The 19,653-nt window shown below is 41.1% G+C and overlaps 1 protein-coding gene across 1 annotated transcript in view; it reads right to left on the bottom strand.

Moving 5' to 3' along the window:
• Window positions 1–2,181: 2,181 nt before the first annotated feature.
• GFOD1 (Gfo/Idh/MocA-like oxidoreductase domain containing 1) overlaps window positions 2,182–19,653 on the bottom strand; it is a 121,438-nt gene continuing 103,966 nt past the window's right edge. Inside the window, exon 2 of the mRNA XM_006261973.4 lies at window positions 2,182–10,576. Within this exon, the coding sequence (XP_006262035.1) occupies window positions 9,657–10,576 (920 nt within the window). The 3' untranslated portion in view covers window positions 2,182–9,656. The remainder of the gene's footprint in view (window positions 10,577–19,653) is intronic.

Here is a 19,653-nt window from a genome sequence, read left to right as displayed (position 1 = left end):
ACAGCATTTCTATAGCATAGATTATGGTGCACCATCATCGGAAGAACTATGCTTTCAATATCTTAGGCAGTGTTCACTAATGCTCATACTCTTTCATATGTAAATTAAGAGGTTACCATTCAAATTTTGTTCATTCACTCCACTTTCCTTAAGAGCTGCTTACTGTTTTCTTTCAGTGTATTTCTACAATTACTATATAGGCTTCTCCAGTTTAATGAATAAAATATGAGTGGCAGTCAGAAGATCTAGTTTTTATTTCTAATTCTAGTAGAATTATCCTGTGATCTTCAACAAACTGCTCTAGCTATTCTTCTCAATGTGTTCATTTATGAAATGTGGATATTTGGCACTATTATTTAACTGTCTCAGAAAGATTTGCAAAGCTAAATTCATTACAAATTAAGCAAACTCATTAGAAATTAAGTATATAGACCTCCTTGAATGGAAGACATTATACAAATGTTAGGTAGCCATGGGGTCTGCATTAGTTAGTATATGGGGCAAGGCAGGGCTGTCCTGTGTACCAGATATGTCTCCATTGAAATTTGTATATATTGATGGTATAGCAACATTACAGCGAACTTCAGTACCAAACACAAAGGGCAGCAGGAATCATTAGTGAAGAGCATAAGTGCATCCTCTCTTTGGTACAGCAACACTTTGTTGTAAGATAACAAAAATTCTTAGTTACGAAGAAGGAAGATGAAGTTTATTTATCATAGTATTTAAATGTAGTAATTATAGCTTCCAACTATACAGCCATTTTATTACATGGACGTTAATTAACATGGACACAGGAAAACGTATAGAAAATATTAATGAAAACTTTAGATTCACCTGATTTTAAAAACGTATGGAAAAGTATCAGAGAATTCCTCACGGCCCATATTTCTGATAAGCAAATCATTTGAATACCCAAATCAATAGTTAGGTATCTAACTCTACCAACTCATGTTTTAAAATGTTCGATTCAGCATTTAAGAAGCTTCATCAGTATGAAATATTTAGGTTGACTGTTCTATTTATTCTCACCTGTATAAATTATATATTTTCTACTGTAACTATGTGCTATTAATACCATTCTATCTCTGGCACCTGGTTTTCATACTAATGGACCCAAGGGTGCTGTTGTACAAGAGTTGATGTTTTACCCTGGAAATAGAAGTAGGTATGGAATTAAAATGAAGTTGATGGAGAAGTAAATTTCACCCCGATGATACTGCAGTGGTTAAATAGTTAGAGATAGAATTGTGGACGGCTGGCTGAATACAATAATTAATTATATGTTCACTTATATGGGGAGACAAAACTTGGAAGCATATAATTTCCAAAAGATATGGGGACTAATTCCATACATCCTGGCATTTTGACCCAGTCTAGGCTAGAAGAAGAGGTCTTTAAAAATATATATTAGCCAATATGCTGAGCTATAAACAAGTCAGCACTCTGCCAGCAGATGTTAACACCTTCAAAACATGAAATTATATTGTGTCCCACTCTAGCCTCCCTTAATGGACTGCATTATTGTGATGAGGGAAGTGAGTACTAAATACAGAAACATGGAGTTTATATTTTGTATGCAGTTCATAGCCCTTCAGGATAGAATGAAAGGCACCGCATGTGCGTGTGTGGTGATAGTTTTATATGTGACTAGTTTCCATACTTTGATGGATTTAAAGTATATTGGAATCAATGTGTTTTATTAGTGGCTGGGAAATGTGACTGACTCGTTAAACATCTTTTTGGTATGCCTTTCTGTAAAATAGGAAAGACAATATCATATACATAGAATGAATGAATGAATGAATGAATGAATGAATGAATGAAAACACAAAAGGCAAAAAGTAAGCCCTGCTGCCTTGCAAATTCCCAGTGCTCAATATAGGCAATGTGCTTTTTCTCTCCTTAGACAGAAGAAAGTTTCTCCTGTTACAGAAATCTCTCCAGGTTGAATCATTCCTGCAGACCTCAGCTCAAAACTTGCCAGAGTTAAACCTACTAACAGTTTAATATTAAGCCTCTCTCCCCTACATTCCCTGCCCAATCACCCATGCAAACACAAACCTTATGTATTCTACTCAGAGAGATGTCAAAATTCACAGTCAGACCAGAAGGCAGAAAGAGCTGATAGCTATTACACTGCACAAAACACAAACAGGAAAAGATGGCCGACAGCTGGAATCACATCCTTTTATGCCTTTATTTGCAATTTAAGTTCCTTTTATTTCATCAATGCAAATATGGAGAACAGCAGGAAACCATGTTTTAAGCAGCACATACCAGTTGGCTGAACATAACTAACTACATCCCCCGAGCAGTATAAAAGTAACAATGCACATCATCTTCCCAGAGAAGAGACAGACAGAGATTGTTGCAGCTGAGAGGCACAGCAGGCAGCTTTCTTAAGAAATACTGTGGCTGTGAAAATGACAGAACCAGCCCTTGTCTATTTCTTCAACATCCATAACATTCCCCCAAATTGTCCTACTATATAATTTAAAAGGTATTTTTTGCTATCTACATTAGATATAAAATATAGACTCTGTTTACAACACTTACTTTTTCTTGATAAATAACTCTTTAAAATATCTACTGTACATATGTCCATGCATTGACATTTTTATACATATTGCATTGATATATATCTGTATTTGAAAAACACAATAAATATACAGTTAACATTTATACAGCAACAAACTGAACATACACTTGCTTTCATGATTTAAACCCCCCCCCCCCCAAAAAAAAACCAAAAACCCAACAGTACAGAGAGAAGCAGTGGGCATCATTCCTGCACCAATTCCCATTCCCATTCCTGGCTGGGAATTGGGTATGTAATCTACTAGAACAGCTGGGTAGGTATTATTCTTTAATTTATTTGCTTTGAGATTAGCTTCAAATCAGCTACTAGGCTCCTCAGCTACTATACATAACATGGAGAGGGAACAAACCTGATGCAAAAGCAAAAGGATGCCTTTTTTCACAAACCCTGCCTTAATTGCCTGATACAGAAAGAGACAAGTCCACACAAGTGAGTTTGACTGATAGGTAAGAAGAAAGGACATGGCAGAGAGGACAAGAGATGAGAAGCAGAAAAGTAACTATTTTTTTTGCACCTGAGGCAGAGATCTGTGGAGCACAGAAGGAGAGGAAAGGGTGCCATGTGTCCTGGCAGCTGCTGTTGTGGTACAGGCTCCCCAAGGGCCATAATACTGGTGCCCTATCTAAGTCAGCACCCAGAGCATGTGCTCTGCTCCCCCTTCCTAGTTACATGACTGCTGAGAAGTAATAGCTAGCCAAATGGTAGACTTGGTAAGCATCTGTAAGGGCCCTTAAGGATGGCAGCTGGCACCACATCAACAAGGAGAGAACCTCGTTTCTCTACACCAAGTCCACGCAAGAAACCAGAGTTCCCTAGTCAGATCAATGGCAAGATACAACTGAAACAGGCAAATTGAAACCCTAAGAATGAACGTAATAGCATTTCACCCCTTACAGCTGCAGAGTCTGGCCCAGTTAAATTCACATGTTAGTCAAGCAATGACATCACTTTGGATGTAAAGGTGACATCCTTTTTAAAGAACAAGGATTGTTCAGTCACATTGGCAGAGTTGTCCTGGTTTTATGTTTCAAATAAAACTGCACAAACAGCAAATTTGCCAAAAAGGAGAGTTGGAAAGAGGACACTGAAACTAGCCACACATTTGGGCTGAATCTGGTGAATAGTTTTGAACAATAATAGGACATAGATTTCTGCAATGTTGAAACATTTAATTTTGACACTTTTGAAGTAATTGCTTCCTTTAAAAATGCCTTATTATTTCAATTTTGATTTTTAATTTTGAGGCTAATTTTGAGAGACTAAAAATTGACGTATATTTAAAATAATATTTTAAAAATCCAAACGTAAAAACAAAGCATTTTATTTCAGGTAAATAAAATATTTTGGACTGATCCAATATTTATTTATTTTTTACAGTCTAAACAAAAAGCCCCTAAATGTTTCTATTTGTGGATCTGAACCAGTTTTTCTCCTTTATTTTTCAGTCTAGAAATGGATATAATAATCTATTTCTATGTCTGATGTTTCAAATGCTTGGCATCATAGCAGCAGTAATGATGTTACAATATAGGTTCATAAATACAATCCTATCTATAGTCCTAGTTACTTAAAATTCCTTCTCATGAAGGATGGAAGTCAGAGAGGAAAATGTTTTTACAAGAAGTTATTGTTATCCAAAGGAATATACCCTACAGGTCAAGGCATTCCCAGAAAGAAGATAAATTTTTAAACGGACAGGATGGTAGATGATTACTTGGTCATACTTCAACTGCAACATTTACAAATTTTGCTTCCAATGTTAAAAACAGAAGAACACCTGTTTCTGGATAAGCCTACCATTTCACAGCTTGTCACAAACAGCTAGAAAGCATTTTTAGAGATCAAACTGTTCAGTGTTCAGCTTTTCAGGTATTTGAAGACATATTTGCTCATCAAGAAGTTAAGAGCATTAAGCCAATGTGTCAAATAGCATGACAAAGCCTAAAACTGCTGGATGCTTTTAAACCCTTGTCAATATGGAAATGAACAGTGAACAGGCTCCACTTGTTTTATTTACCTTAGGGTAAAAGGTAGAAGACCAGGGTTTAAAAACTTTCAGTAACAAAATATGCTGTCAGCAGTCATTTATGGACCCCTCTCGGCCCCTAAAAAGACTCTGTGGAGATACTAAGTTTGCCTTGCTCTGTGAAACAAAATCAGCTTAGCAACACCAATTTTTTGTTCAATTGAGTCTTTTAGTTTTAAAAATGTCTGCCACATTTATGGGGGCGTAAAAACAAACAGGGCAATGCCAGGATTGAATTGTTTATATGTTAGAACAATGTACAACGGAGCTGTCTCCCTCCCTCCCTCCTGCATTTCTGTGATGCCCCTTCTCTTCTCCAGTCTCTGTAATTCAAGAGCTTTACAAAAGAAGGAAACATTTGGGACAAAGTGGAAAGTACTTCTGGTTGCCCATGTGAGTTGAATGGGGATTTCTCCGGCTTTCAGACAAAGCTGTGAGTGAGTTCTAGAGAAACACATCCTGCATCTGAGCTAGTATATACATGCACTGACCCTCTGCCATATAAGTAGGAATGTACTGTCTTTATGTTGGTATTTTCTAACTACCTAGCTTGAACACTACTAATCCAGCCCTGTGCACGATATGATGAGATAAGGAAAATGCCAGAACTCAAGGACTTAAGTAGGCATCTTCAGGAATTGAAACATACTCCCCCTGCCTGGCCAGCTAACACTGCCGGCTAGTGCATATAGGTACAAGGCAAGGACGTACCTTATCTTCATCTCCTTTACAGCATCTTTTACCTCCTAGAGTGAAAAGAAGGGCTGTAGTTGTGTCCTGCTACTCTTCAGGGACATGGTGAAAGCTTGCCCTCAATCTACCTCCCTTTTCACCTATAACCCTAACCAATGCCTGGTGAAAATCAGTGGCAGTCTTTCTATTCTACGGCTGTTAGATAAGTAGAGCAGTAGGGTATAATCTGCCTCTGAACAAGCACTCCTTTGGCTGTCTGCATCTTTGGCATCAGAGCACAAATTTTAATATTATATGTACACAAGGAATGAATGGCAAAGGAAAGAGTCTCATCAACAGCAGCTCTAGGAAACAGAAATATCTTTGATTCAGCAAATGCACAAGGTTACTTCTGGGGCTGCTGCAAATTCAGCAATAGCCTGCATCTGGCTACTACGCCTTTGTCTATTCTAGCAGCATTAGTCTCAAGTCTTGTGGCAATGGAGAAAGAAAAGTGCAATTCCAAGTGCATACTCCCTGGTCATGTACCACTTTTGAATTCAACAAAGCATATGTTTTTTTAATGAACTGTTAGCCCAATCCTTTAACCTGTCATGAACTTTAGCAGCCAGATACAGCATCCAGCTCAGTGCTGCTCAGAGATGAGGGCTTGATGCTGCACAGAAGGGATCCAAACATCCCTTGTACTATAAAGTAAATCCCAATTTTACTGAAATATTATAGCTCATTCTATAATAAAACTATTCCTAGCTCTTTAAAGATGTGAAGTAGACAACAGCTTAGTATCTTTATGCCTAACACTATCAAAACCTTGAGCGAAAGGCAATGTGTCATCCGACCTTACACTCAGGAAAGTGCAAATGCGGTCCTCCAATCCTTATAATAAGCCATTACTACCTGCCATCTGAGTTAAGATTTAAGCTCTGCCAAACTACAGTATCTGAATCCATAAGTGTATAGAACGGAGGATAACGCTTCAGCTCTGGGACAGAAAAGCTGTTTTAGCATCTTCCACACAACTATGAACAGCCACAGGATTCTACCCACACCACTGGGGCCCAGGATTCCAGCATTTCTGCTTCTGACCAGAACCACAATAGTGCAGAGCTGAACAAACAATAAAATAAAGGTGTCAAAAACATTATTGGTTTTAAAACATTTTCTGTGGAGCCTACTGCAATTAGGGCCAACGCCAGGAGTGAGGCTTTTAAAGTGCAGCCCTATTGCAAATAGTAAATCATAAGAAACTCAGAAACATATGGACTCAGATCCACTATACAATTTGGGATCAGGTTTACTTATATCAGGCATGGTTTCTCTCATACCCAATCCCCTGCCTTCAATAATTTTATCACTTGCTTAGCCTACATTCAGCACTCCTACTGGCCACTGTCAATAGCAAGGAGATTGCACCTTGCTGTATTGAAAAAAACAACAGATTTCCTTCTCTTGATTGGCTCTGGTAAATATTCTTCTGCTAAGAGAGAAGCAGTTTTAATCATTCTATTTCAGCATTATTTTTCTATGTATGCCTTCTGGCAAGGACTTAAAAAATAGTTACATATGCAATGATGATTGTCTTGGTTATTTCCTGTTTGCATTATTGCTGGGGGTTTTTTCAACTGTTTTTAAAGGGATTGTTTTAAACAATAGGGGGAAAACTCCAAACTTTCCTGGAACCCCCAGCAAGAGAAGCCCTGTAAATTTGCCCAGGGGCCAGCCAGAAGCAGTCAATATCAGGTTTCATTCCTAGAAATGGTCAAACAATCTTTATCAAACAGTTCATTTGACTCATTTTCAATATTATTTAAACAAATGACATGACAATATCTCTCCATCATTCACACAGTTTATAGATTTCAGAAAATAATTCAGGAATGCTCACACGTGCACATACATACACATGTATATATACAGGGTTTTATTTTTTCCAAATTAAATGCGCACCAAACCTTTTCATTTATCTTCCAGTTCAGTGAATTCAGCACTACATCTGGACCCTGACAGCCAGCAGTGGAATGCAATCGGATAGGGGACAGCTGTAGACTACCTATACAAGTGCCCCTAAAATGAACAGAACTGTAAACCTTAAACATCTAAATTGTCATGAATTTTATAACTCTAGCATTGATCAATATGTTGACCTGGGTCAGATTTCTCTCTCAGTCCTTATTACTGCAAATATAGCTAGCATGTGGGACACACACAAATGACACTGCTTCCTATTCTTTCTGGCATTATATTTTGCCATAAGATTGTTATTATCTCTGGACCTGTGCTGTAAGCTTAAGCATGCAAATAGTTTTATGCATAAAAGTATTCCTATTCAATTCCCTAGAGCAAGTCACATTCACTTGGGCAAATTCTTTGCCAAATCAGACCTTAAAACATTAAAAAAGAAGGGAATATGTATACTGTGCCTGACCATGCTAGGGAGGGTTGCTGTGAAAAAATGTCTTGCCCACTAACTCCCACTCTGTGCATAGTAATGGCAAAAGAAAATATAGTACAGCTGCCACTGTAAAAATATGTCTATAAAAGGAAAGCCTGGGAGTTGCGCTGGCTCATGCCCAACAGGGATTACTTTTTTGTTTTGTTTTGTTTTGTTTTTTGGGGGGCAGTTGACATTTCACCTTCCAGGCATCGTCAGAGACAACATGGATATATCCAGAGGACAAATAGACTGAAAGTTATTTGTCCATCCCTTCAATGATGATAAGAAGGGAACAATCAGTACTGTATCTGTAGCTAGCTACTGATTAGCAGGTAAAGAAGATTTTCTGATTTTGTTTTTTTTTCTCTAAAAATCAGTGGGTATCTACATGAGATGTTTATTGTGGAGCTGCCTAAATAGTTCTGCAGTAAAGTCTCAGCATCTACACGTGCATCCCTATTAGGCTGTAGTAAACTAATGAACTCTGCTGTAAGTACTATCCTGCAGCAATGCACATGTAGATGCTGACAGGGCTGGCTGGGGCACAAGGGTGCTTCAGTCCAGGGGCTGCCTGCCAGCTAGCCCTTCACTGAAGCACCCTCATGCTCAAGCCAGCCCCTCCACAGCATATTGAGCCACGTCAGAGCAGCCCCAGGGTGGCAGGCTGATCCCCTGGTCTTCCTGCCAGCCAGGGCTGCTTCAATCCACTCAGTGTACTGTGGGCCCAATCACATGTATAAACGCAGCACCCAGGAGCAATAAACTCCAGTACTATATGCACCAGAATTTATTGTGCCGCATTAATTGCACATGTAGATGCTCCCAATATTTTTCTCATTCCTAGTGATTTTTAGTTCACACTGTTTCTGTCTGGACCTGGAAGTCTGCAGGTTGGTGCAGGCATTTTCTTTGTCGAGTCTGGATTCACTTAGGCTTAAAAGAATACAAAAGTTAAAACCACCTTCTGTCATACCTCACCTGGCTTTGGGTGGCAACCCACCTCGTTTCATACATTTACAACCTCAAGCCATAATGCAAGACAAATTAACTCACAATTCAATGCCAGGCATGCTGAAAATTGTGTAAACCTTGATAAAACTGGCCTGAGCTTTGACTGTGCAACAAAACCCACTATCAGTAGACTAGCATGCAGTCTGGAGTTTTGTTTACAAAGGTTTTGCTCAGTCCTTCTTTATAAGCAAATTTGTATAGCTAATATTGAAGCATAGCAGAAGCTTGTAGGATGCCCTCCTACACACACACAGGAGTTGTTTAAGATTGATTTGTTTATAAAAGCCACAATTTTTCCTATTTAATTATGCTAAAAAATACCCCACAGGCGCTTAGAATAAGCTATGAAACAGGAGCTTCCAAATTTGTCTGGGACACGTGACACTGTCACACAAAGCCTTATTATTCTATGCATTGGTTAGTAAGGTAATAGTACAGGGTGTTGTTGTCAGTTGGCATAGTATGAACTGTTCACGTCAGATACCATCAGAAACCTTCTGACATGAGAGCACCTACACAGGGCCTAGCAGGAGAGGAAAAAATCAAGAAGGACCTTCCTGATCTTTCACAGTAAACACAATTGGGTTTAAGCACAGCACCTCCAAGAAGGAGACTGAGTCCATGATATCATTCTATCCAGCCAGTTAATACTGTTACTAAATAGTCACCACAAGTTATTTAGATTAGCTCTTACGCAACTCATTTTTATCTATTTTAGGCATTTTCACTGCTTCCATCACTGTAGCATCTAGGCACCAACTAGTTTAGTTGATCTAAACATGTTTCCTTCTCCCAAAACGTCGACCCTTTCCATGCCCAAACACTTGCCCCGTCTGACTTTTCTTTAAGAGCTGTGCAATTTCCATTCCGTGCCAAGAGCTGAAGCCCAGCTAGCAGTACAGAGACATTCTGCTCCTACGCATGGCTTCACTGATGAGGTACGCAGGGCTCAGCTCCGGCTCCTCTGTCATGATTGAAATGTTCTGCCATTCCCCGAGCTGGTTTGACTTTTTGATGGTGTCCACTACACACAAGGCATACAGACAGTCATCAAAGGTGGCAGCCATGGTAAGGGGCCTTCCATCCCAGGTTCTTCTGTCATCTTGGTCCTCAAATGCCTGCCGGACAGCCTGCACCATCTTAATAGTACCTCGAAGGTATGGAGATGGGATGTCACTGAAGGCCTTCTCAGGCAACAAGGAGTTGCTGACGGGTGTGGAGTCCTTTAGAAGGAGCTCCCTTTGAGGAGAACTGTTGCTCTGCCCATACAGATCAGTGCCTATTACAATCAGTCGTCCAGCTGAACCTACCACAATAATATCCTGTTTGAACTCCCCAGGGACATTGAAGTTCAGAGTCACAGTGCAGCATACCCCACCTTCCAAAACCATTTGAAACGTACAAAAGTCATCACTGGTGATCTGACGTATGCCTTTGATGTGGTCCGTCTGTTTCACAAAGGTCTTGAGCAACCCATGGACTTTCACAGCCTTCTGGCTAGTTAGGAAGGTCAAGAGGTCAATGATGTAGGTGCCAACTGAGTGCAAGCCCCCGCCCCCCATCAGGTCATCGCAGCTCCAATTATACTTTTTGCCCAGCAGGCTCCCACTGTGAACCTGAACCTCACACACCAGGAGCTCCCCCACATAGCCCTCCTGAATCAGCTGCTTCATCTTCACAAAAGCAGGCAGGAAGCGCAGGACATTCCCCATGATGCTCATAAGCTTGGGGTAATAATGGGCAGCAGACATCATCCTGAAGGCATCTAGGGGGGTTGCTGTTCGGTCACAGATGACATTTTTTCCAATACCTGAAAAATAGTTAAAAAAGAAAAAAATAATAAAGAGTGAGCAAACTTAGGGCAGTTCAGGGCTGCATATACTGGGCACAGCTGATGAAAAATACCCAAGAAGGAAGAAAAATGTTTTTGGAAGCATCACAACAGTGGTTCCAAATGTGCAACCCCTTCCCCTCCTCACTTCACTATGTTCCCAAGATGGATGCATCCCCTTCCTGAGCACTGCCATGGAAATATGCCCCTTTTCCTTTTCAGAATTCATTCCCACTTGAAAAGAGGTATAAAAGTGAGAGATGAAGCCTTTACCCACACATGCTTTCAGCAGCTGTTGTTGGAGACAATCGCACGTCTAGAGTAGGACACTGAAAATCCTATGGTTTTCCTTTTGTGTGCAGGATTATGAGGGAGGAGGGAAAGCATTGGGTAGGTGGATTATTTGGATGATGGAGAAAATATTTTATCCACAGAATGTTACATGTTATTCTGGTTGGAGTGGGAAATGTTTGAGGAACCCCCTTATCAAAATGTTAGCAGCACATCTGCAATGTCAAGGGAACCCCATGATTTTTCTAAAAGAGGTAAAATTTCCAGTCTTGACAATCCACCCCCTATGGAATTTCCTGTATGTGCACCTTGTTTATTGAAATTTCATGACGGTCCTGCGTTAACAGGCTAGCTAGGCATACTGAATGCAATGTCAGCTAATAACGGTTTTATTATTGATGCCTCCTTGATGAATGCTTTAATTCTGTACATAAATAAATGCAGTGACAGTAAAGCAAAGTTACATGAAAGTACCTACAATAACTGCTAACGTGCAGAAGCAGTTCAAAGTGACAGCAGTGTAAATCACTTGGTAACATTGCCATTTAAGCATTAGTTACAAGAGGCATCTGTCACCAGATAAAAAAGACCTGCAGCAGTGTATACATGGCTGTATCTGGGCTTTTCACATGGACTGAAAGGAACTGGCAGTTCTTTAGGTCTTAATTCCATTTATAATAGCCTGACTTTTATCCCTGATGAGCAGCAGCAAGTGTGCAATGCTCCTTTCACCTATTTGGCCCTGCACATGACAGCATACAATATTTCCTTACTTCCTCCAAACAAAAGGCTGTGAAGAAGGAGGCTGGCCTTTTGGCTGAGATACAGGTTTCAGACTGAAGGGATCTAAGGTCACTTCCCTAGCTCTATTACTAATCAGTAAAAAGTTAAATGAACTTGGGTAAATGACATCATCTGTGTGTGACTCAGCTCCTTGTCCCTTAAGGTAGGTGTGATACTTCTTTCCCTTACTAGGCATGCTGTGAAGATGAAATCTGAAATGTTTATGATGCGGTCAGAGGAGGGCATATATATACAGAAAGACACTCGGGATCACATTGGGAACAGATTTATGAGAAACTAACTGCTTCCATGGGAGAAAGGAGTCATTATCTGGCCCCTTTATAAGCAATATTTATCTGCTTCCTTTTCAGTGTCCATCTGTCACACACTGAAACAACTGGAATTGGCAGTAGGGGTGTCACCACAGAAGCACGGTCACAGTTGGGAAGCTATCCCAGCAAGACTAAGGGCATGCCCACCCTCCATCCCCGGAGTCCCTGAAAAGCAACACACCACACTTGCATCCTTGCTTGCACACACCAAACTCAGAAATGCAACTGTGAAGTGCTCAGGGAATGGATGCCCCCATGGCTGCCCTCAGGTATGCTGGAGAGCTCAAGAGCAGTTGCAGAGGTTGCCCCTGAAGCCATTGTACAGCTGCAGTTCTAGGCTTGCTTGTGTGAACAGGAGTGGGTAGGATCCAGAAAGTCTCTCCTTAAAAGCACCAGGGACAAAGCAGACAAAACCTAAGGGTCAGGAAGGGCAAAAAAACCCAAACACATGCGGGCACTCCTGCTCTCATTCGCCTTTTATATGGCCCCTAACAAACTAGCACGTTTACTCTCCCCATCATTATTACTCTTGTTGTTATACTGGATCCTTTTTCTATAGTCACAGGCTTCTCTTTACTTCTGTTCCTGTTCTTACAGATTGCCTAGCTACTAAACTGAAGCCTCCACTTTTCTAAGCACTTTCCTTTGTAATCCCTTCTGCCGCATCACAGTGCAGGATTTGTTTGACATAATGTATTCATTTACTTGACCTATATTCTTCCAACAGGTAACCTTCCTGCTGTATCATTTGCTGCAGACCTACTGCTACAGATCAGGGATTCATTTACCAAGCCATTTTCCATTAGATGGATGCTTTGCATCAGGCTCTAGTTTGGACAATTAGCTGGGAAAACAGAGTAAGTATCTCTTTATTGGTCACCCCAGAGAAGAACAAAATAAGAAACCCTGACAATTATTCCTAAACAGAAAGGATGTCTCTGTTTGTAGGTATTTCATGAAGCTTATTTCTCTTTTGCCCCAGTTTTCTTTGAGACTTTGCTGGCAGATAACAGCTGTATCAAATCATCCTTGATGCAGTCAAATCCCAGTGTGAGGAATCCATAATATGCTCAATCATGAGCTGACCTACATGCTAGGGCAGGGAAGCAAAGAACTCCGCTGGGATAAGTGCCTGTTCTGGTTCAGTTCTCAGCCTTCTCCCAGACACAGAAGTCATTTTTTCTAGGTCCTACACAGCTGCTTGCTTATATCAGATATGTGATGCGGCGGGAGTGTGAGTGTGAAACTACACTTTGATTGTAAACTCTTTGGAACCTTGGAAAATATTGACATTATATACAAGTGCACAATGGTTCAATCTTTACTGGAGGGTCTTGTTGCTATCACAGTATAAATAATAACTGACGATAATGAATACCAATAAGATTGAGAAGCCCATATGATTTACTTTCCTCTTGCTATACAGGTATAGCTGTCTTTTTTGTGATTTAGGCACGCATGTTGCAGGATGAGCAGAATCCTAACTGTGTATGCGACTGTGGGGAACGGAGAGTCTACCATTACCTCTTGCAAAACTGATCTGTTTGCAAAATTAGAACCTTTCTAATAAAAAAAAAATCTGCAACACAAGCGCTTGACAGGCACCCTAAATCCCCTGATACTTGCGCTATGCTGTCTTCTGTTGGGGATTTAAACAGAATTCTGCCTTGTGCCCAGAAAGCATTTACATGATCATCATCAACACAGGTTCTTTCAAGATGACACTGTTTAGCACTTGACTCTCTACATGCTACAAATCTCTGTTTTCTCCACAACTGTAAAGCTACAAGAAGCCACATTCGCCTTCTTGAAGCAGGGAGAGAACATGAAATGTCTGCATGAAATTACCCAGCTGATTTAGAAGACTGCTCTGGCATGTCCATGCAGGCAGAATAAAAAACAGAGATCAAAATCTCTCCATGCTCCCTTCCCTGCCTGTCTCCCCAGAAGAAATGAATGCTTCATCTTTGAACTCTGGGAATAAATCAGTTGCATGTAGACCATAGGGAAGTATAAAAGGAGAAACACCTCTTCAAATATTGACAATCCCAAGCAAACATGTACGTGGCAAACTCTGAAACTGGATTCTTTAACCTAGTTACATTATTTACTTCCTGCTCCCCAGGCCTAGTCAAGGTCTAATCATGTCCCCTTTTGGACAAGATACTATACAAAAACAGATTTCCTGGGGAACTAAGATTTCTACTAGATGGTTCATTACTGCACTGAGTGAACTGATATCTGCTTGCCTTACAAATGCCTTTCAAAAAAGTAGCTCACCCTGTGGGAAAGGCAGAGTCATGTTACTTAAATGGAAACTTAGAAAAACATAAAGCTGATTTCAGCCAAAAATGGTAAGGTATTTACTCACAATGATAAGCAACAGATTCAGATACAGCTAATTTATACAAAATGATACACATGCATTTCCTAATGAGCAAGGAATCCAATTGAAGACTGTATAAATCTCAAATGGGCTAGTTCTTATTTGGGTTCTTATTTATTAAATAAAACTCATTAGGAAGTTTAAACACATACTGACCCTTTTAGCTGCTCAGCCCACCCCTCATCTCGGGTTTGTGTTACAGTATTAGCTTCTAACTTCAACAGAGAAAAGAACTAAACTTACCAATGAAACAGTTTATTTTCCAAAGGATTCCTCAGGGCTTTCATCCCCATTTCTATCCTCTTTCCTTCAGACATCCACCCCAGAGATTCTTCCTTTGATTGATGCTGCTCACCCTCTCAGAGGAAATAGCAGAGCTTAAAAGAGTTGCTCCAGAGAAAGCCCCAGTTTCTGCTAGGAGTTACACCAGCGATGGGCAAAATACAGCCCGCAGGCCAGATCCAGCCCACCAAGCACTTTCATCTGGCCCATGGTGCACCCCCAACAAATTGTGCCCCAGTCCCACCCAGCCCTTCTGCCCACATGTACACGCAGCCCCCAAAATGTACCCTATTGCCTGGCTCCCATCCTCATGGGCAGAAGGGCCTGGCCCGCCAGAGTGCAGCTTCCGTGTGGGGCTGCTGCAGCCCCCAGGGACCTGCCCCACTTCCCTGGTCTCCCACTTGCTCTGGGCAGCAGGGGTGGGGTGCAGCTGGGAGGGAGCGCAGACTGTGGGGCTGGAGCTGGCGGAAGTGCGGAGCCCACACCCAGGGCGACGAGGGGCAGCACCAGCGTGGAGCTGGAGTGAGCAGCGGGTGGGTGTGAGGGAGAATGGGTGGGGGTGTAGGGAGACACTCCCCCCATGGCACACAGCCCCGGTGGGTGGTGGCAGCAGCAGAAGCAAGTGGGGCACTAAAGGCACAGGCAGCCAGCAGGGCACGGTTCTGGCCAGTGCTGCACATCACAGCGAGGGGCACAGCCCTTGAGCAGGCCCCTGCGTTGCCGGCGCTCCCTGCCACTCACACACAGCCCCTGCACTCTTACAGCAGGGAGGGGAACCCCACGCGCTGGAGCTGGCTGCCTTCCCTGCCCTGCAGAGGAAGGCTCCTGGGGCTTGCCTCCTGTGCAGCGCAGCCCTGGCAGGGAAGGCAGCTGGCTCCAGCACGTAGGGCTCCCCTCCCTGCTGTGCGAGTGCAGGGGCTGTGTGCGAGTGGCAGGGAGCACCGGCAATACAGACTGCCCAGCAGAGGTTGTGCCCCTTGCTGCAATGTGCAGTGCCTGCACTCTGAGCACCCTTGCCTGCTACTGTGCCATAGAGGGAATGTGGGGGGGTCCCCACAGCCCCCCAACCTCCCTCATATCCACACCCTGCCCCCACAACTGCTCCACATATACACAACCCCCCAACATACCACATGCCCCTCACACACAGCCACATCCCCTCACATGCCCTGCCCCCCATACACACCCACATCCTACCACCCACCCCACACACAAAACTAATAATTCATTTTTAACTTATTATGCAATCACCTCTATATACCATACGCAAACACAAATCATGACAAAAATATTTTTGTGATAAAATTAAAATATGTTATAGTAGGTGTTTGACTTCTGTGTATGATTTGGTTTTTTTCTCATTCTAAAGTGGCAACCCCCCCCTCCCAAAATGAGTATTTCCGGGATGCAAGGGGAAGGGCTCCCAGTTGCAAAGGTCAGGAGTTAGAGGTAGGACTTCTGGTCCCAAGATTGCAGTCAGGGGGCAAGGCAACTGTCAAGGGGCGGGACTACCCATGCGGCCCTCCACAGCTTGCCAAAACTCATTAAGCAGCCTTCTGCCCAAAATAATTGCCTGCCCCCGAGTTACACAGATATGCCACTGGTGTCACTCTGGAGATACAGCCTTGTAGGCAAGACTGGAAACTGGCCCAGAAATCAATGGAGCACTGGAGGGCAGAATGGGGTTGTTTCAGCTGTGAATTGTTTGACTTTTCAAGGACAGTGGCTTCTGCAGGGCTCCCGTGCCTTGTCAACTGAAGAGCAAGGGAACCATGCTAGGACATCACATGCAGCAAGTGCTGTCAAGTGCTCTGCTGGCCCTTATGCCAAACCTTCATTTGCAAGAGGCAAGGATTTCTTAAGGTGATATCTTTTACTGGACCTACTGTGCAGCTGGGATAAAGTTAGACAAGATTTTGAGCGTAAGACAGTCTTCCCCAGGTCTCTGATTATATGAAATTAGGCACAGCAAGTGATTTGAGGAAGAATGTCTTGCATTCAAAAGCCTGTTTAATTTGTCCCAACTATACAGATGGTCCAATAAAAGATATCACTCTAAGAAATCCTTGCCTCTCACATAGTTTCTGGATCATCATGGCTACAACATCTCTCTCACAAGACCTTTATTTGAGATTCATAACATGCTCTCCCAGTTTTATTATTACAAGGCTCCTAATATTTGGTGTTTTTCTTATACCTCCAGCTCCTGGATCCACGTGATTATGTACAAATTTCAGCTTTCATTTTAGAGAAAAGGAAGTTTCTAACTCTCATAGCTGCTCTGAGCAACATTAACCTAAGACAGTAGTTTTCAACCTTTTTATACTCAAGGCACCTCTCAAAAATGCCAGCTCTTAGCTTTCACTTCTTTTTCCATAGTAAAAAAAAAATAAATAAAAAAATAGAGCACTTCTCTTGCAAAGAACTCAGAGTGACCACAACAGGTCAAAATGTTCTTGACACCATGGTTTCCTATATGAAATCTCTGGATCTAGCTTGTGAATCATGTGCAGGTATTTGTACACCTAACAGTGCTAATAGCTCATGGCACCCTTAAAAAAGTCTTACAGTACCCCATGGTGTCACAGGACCCTGGTTAAGAATAACTGACCTAGAGGCTCCAAAATTAGTCCATACTGTAGCCAAAAAAACCCCAAACTATCACAAAAAATGTATAATTATTTAACATTTCATTTTCTTTTACACTGTCTCATGATTTTGAAGACCTTAGTAATGTTTTATGACAGCCTGGTAATGCTATAGAAAACGTTTACCTCCTTGGTTACCTGCTACCTACCAAGTCCCTTTGTCCCTACACCATCTTGCAAAATGTCTTAATTAACAGAAAATTCCCAGTTTTATGACTCAACCAATGTGCCACGATCCTAAAGTACTTACAGACTTTCTGATTTAATCAATTCTGAAAAATCTGCAATGCCAGCTTTATTTCACCATCTGCTCTGATTACTTTGGATATGTTGACAGCCCCATTTTCCCTAAAAACAAAATGAACGTCCAAAGTCCAGCTGGAGTACAGCTCAACTTGTATCCATTCAGCCCAGGATATGAAGCTATAATAAAATATTGTCTCCTCCAGTTCATGAGGAAATCAAAAAGGGCTTTATTTGCAATCTAGGCATATAATAAATCTTAATTTATATCACAAAGTTTTATTAGTCAGGACAGTGCACTTATCACCATTGGTCAGGGGAGGTTTCATGCCAAGATGTGGGGCAATGAGCTAAATTAGTGGGGAAAATATTTTTGGAGAGGTAAGGCAGATTTAGATGTTTAAGGGTTAATCTGAACATTTCAGCAGAAAGTGGGATTCCAGACAAAGGCCACATATGCAGGCCAGGGTGAACAGAAGACCATGATTTTTTATCAGATACTTTTATTATAAATATGTTTCCTTTTAAAAAGGAATTAATGTAAGATTAGATTTGAAATTATGACAATCTTCATCAAAACAAGATAGGTTGCAACAATACGCCTTCCTCACATTTTTATGAATTAAGGAACATTGGTTTTTTTAATGACAAGAATCAAGAAGAAACAGCTTTTGATCCATTTAAGCTTTATAAGTATGTCACATATAATGTAGAACACTGTCTGACTGGGAACTGAAAGAGCAGAAAAGCCTGATTTCTTTTTCCCCATCTACGTGGAAAAATCAGAACAGGATGAGATTTTCTATTACAAAACCTTGTAGGACATGGGGCCAAATTTCAAAGGTATGTAAGGCACCTAAAGATGAAGAGATGTACCTGCTGGGATTTCTAAAGTACCTAAACAGCATAGGCAGGCTCCTAACTCCCACTGATTTCACCAGAAGTTAGGCACCTAACCTGTTTTGTAATGGCTGCAAATTCCACTAGGCATATGTATACCCTTGAAATTCTGGCCATGGGCACCAGAAACATTCCTTCCATTCGCTAACTACAGTTTTATTTAGTAAATCGGTTTCCAGTATTGAGCTTTCTTGTATCCAGTGTTTTCGAGGTTGTTTTATATCACTCATTAAAAAATGTTTTTTTTCATTTTTAATTAAATTCCAATTTCCATCCAAATGCACTTTAACTCAAATCATAAGTTAAAGCATATTAAGAATATGCTTATATACAATATAAGAAGTACTTCATTTACCATATCCTATGATAATCAATATGTAAAAATTAAGAATCTAAATAAATGTATACTGAGATTCATAATTACTTCTGGAAATCTGCATAGATATTCTGCAGCCTCCTGATTACTGCAAAGATGTACCAAATTTAGTAGAAAGGCTATCTTTATTTGTGAATCAGCATGTTCAAGTGGTTACACCAACCAAAATGAACCTTCCTTCAGGAAAATAACTAGAAAGTACAAAATGCAAGACTAGATTAAAATCAGTTATTTAATCAAGGTTCCTACTTATCTAAATCACGCTTAAAATCAGTTGTCAAAACACTGATTTTAAATCAACCTACCCGTGTGTGTGTGCATGTGCATGCGCATATATGTGAATATGTGAGTGTACACGCATGCACACAATAATAGAAAGATAGCAATAGAGGTGAAAACCTCAAAGCCGTTCAATCCATACCCTTCTACTCCAGTTGACTATGGGTCATTTTTGGTTATGAACAGTCCGTCTCAAAAATCCTCTCAACTATTCAGATGTATTCATTAGAATCTTGGGAAGACTGCAAACAAAACAGGAAACGTAAAGTTCCCCTTTCTTTTTGATGTAGTTGCTTAGAAGAAAGTCAAGGGGAAGTGCAGGCGATTAGAGCTGTATTTGGATTGAACTGATAACTGTAGTTCAGATTTATGGAAACAAAACTATGAATGCATCATACTCAGCCCTAGAATTGCTTTTTCTTTGAAGTTTACAGTCACAATCTGATTTATACAAAGCCAGATGAACCATTTTAGGCTTACCACATATATCTAGCACAGGTGTGCCAGAAAGAAAGGCAGGCACACATAAATTCAGA

This window comes from Alligator mississippiensis, chromosome 3 (genome assembly GCF_030867095.1).
Source record: "Alligator mississippiensis isolate rAllMis1 chromosome 3, rAllMis1, whole genome shotgun sequence".
Taxonomy (NCBI): Eukaryota; Metazoa; Chordata; order Crocodylia; family Alligatoridae; genus Alligator; species Alligator mississippiensis.
Note: the sequence above shows the minus strand (reverse complement) of the source record. Positions and strands in the feature narration are given on the sequence as shown.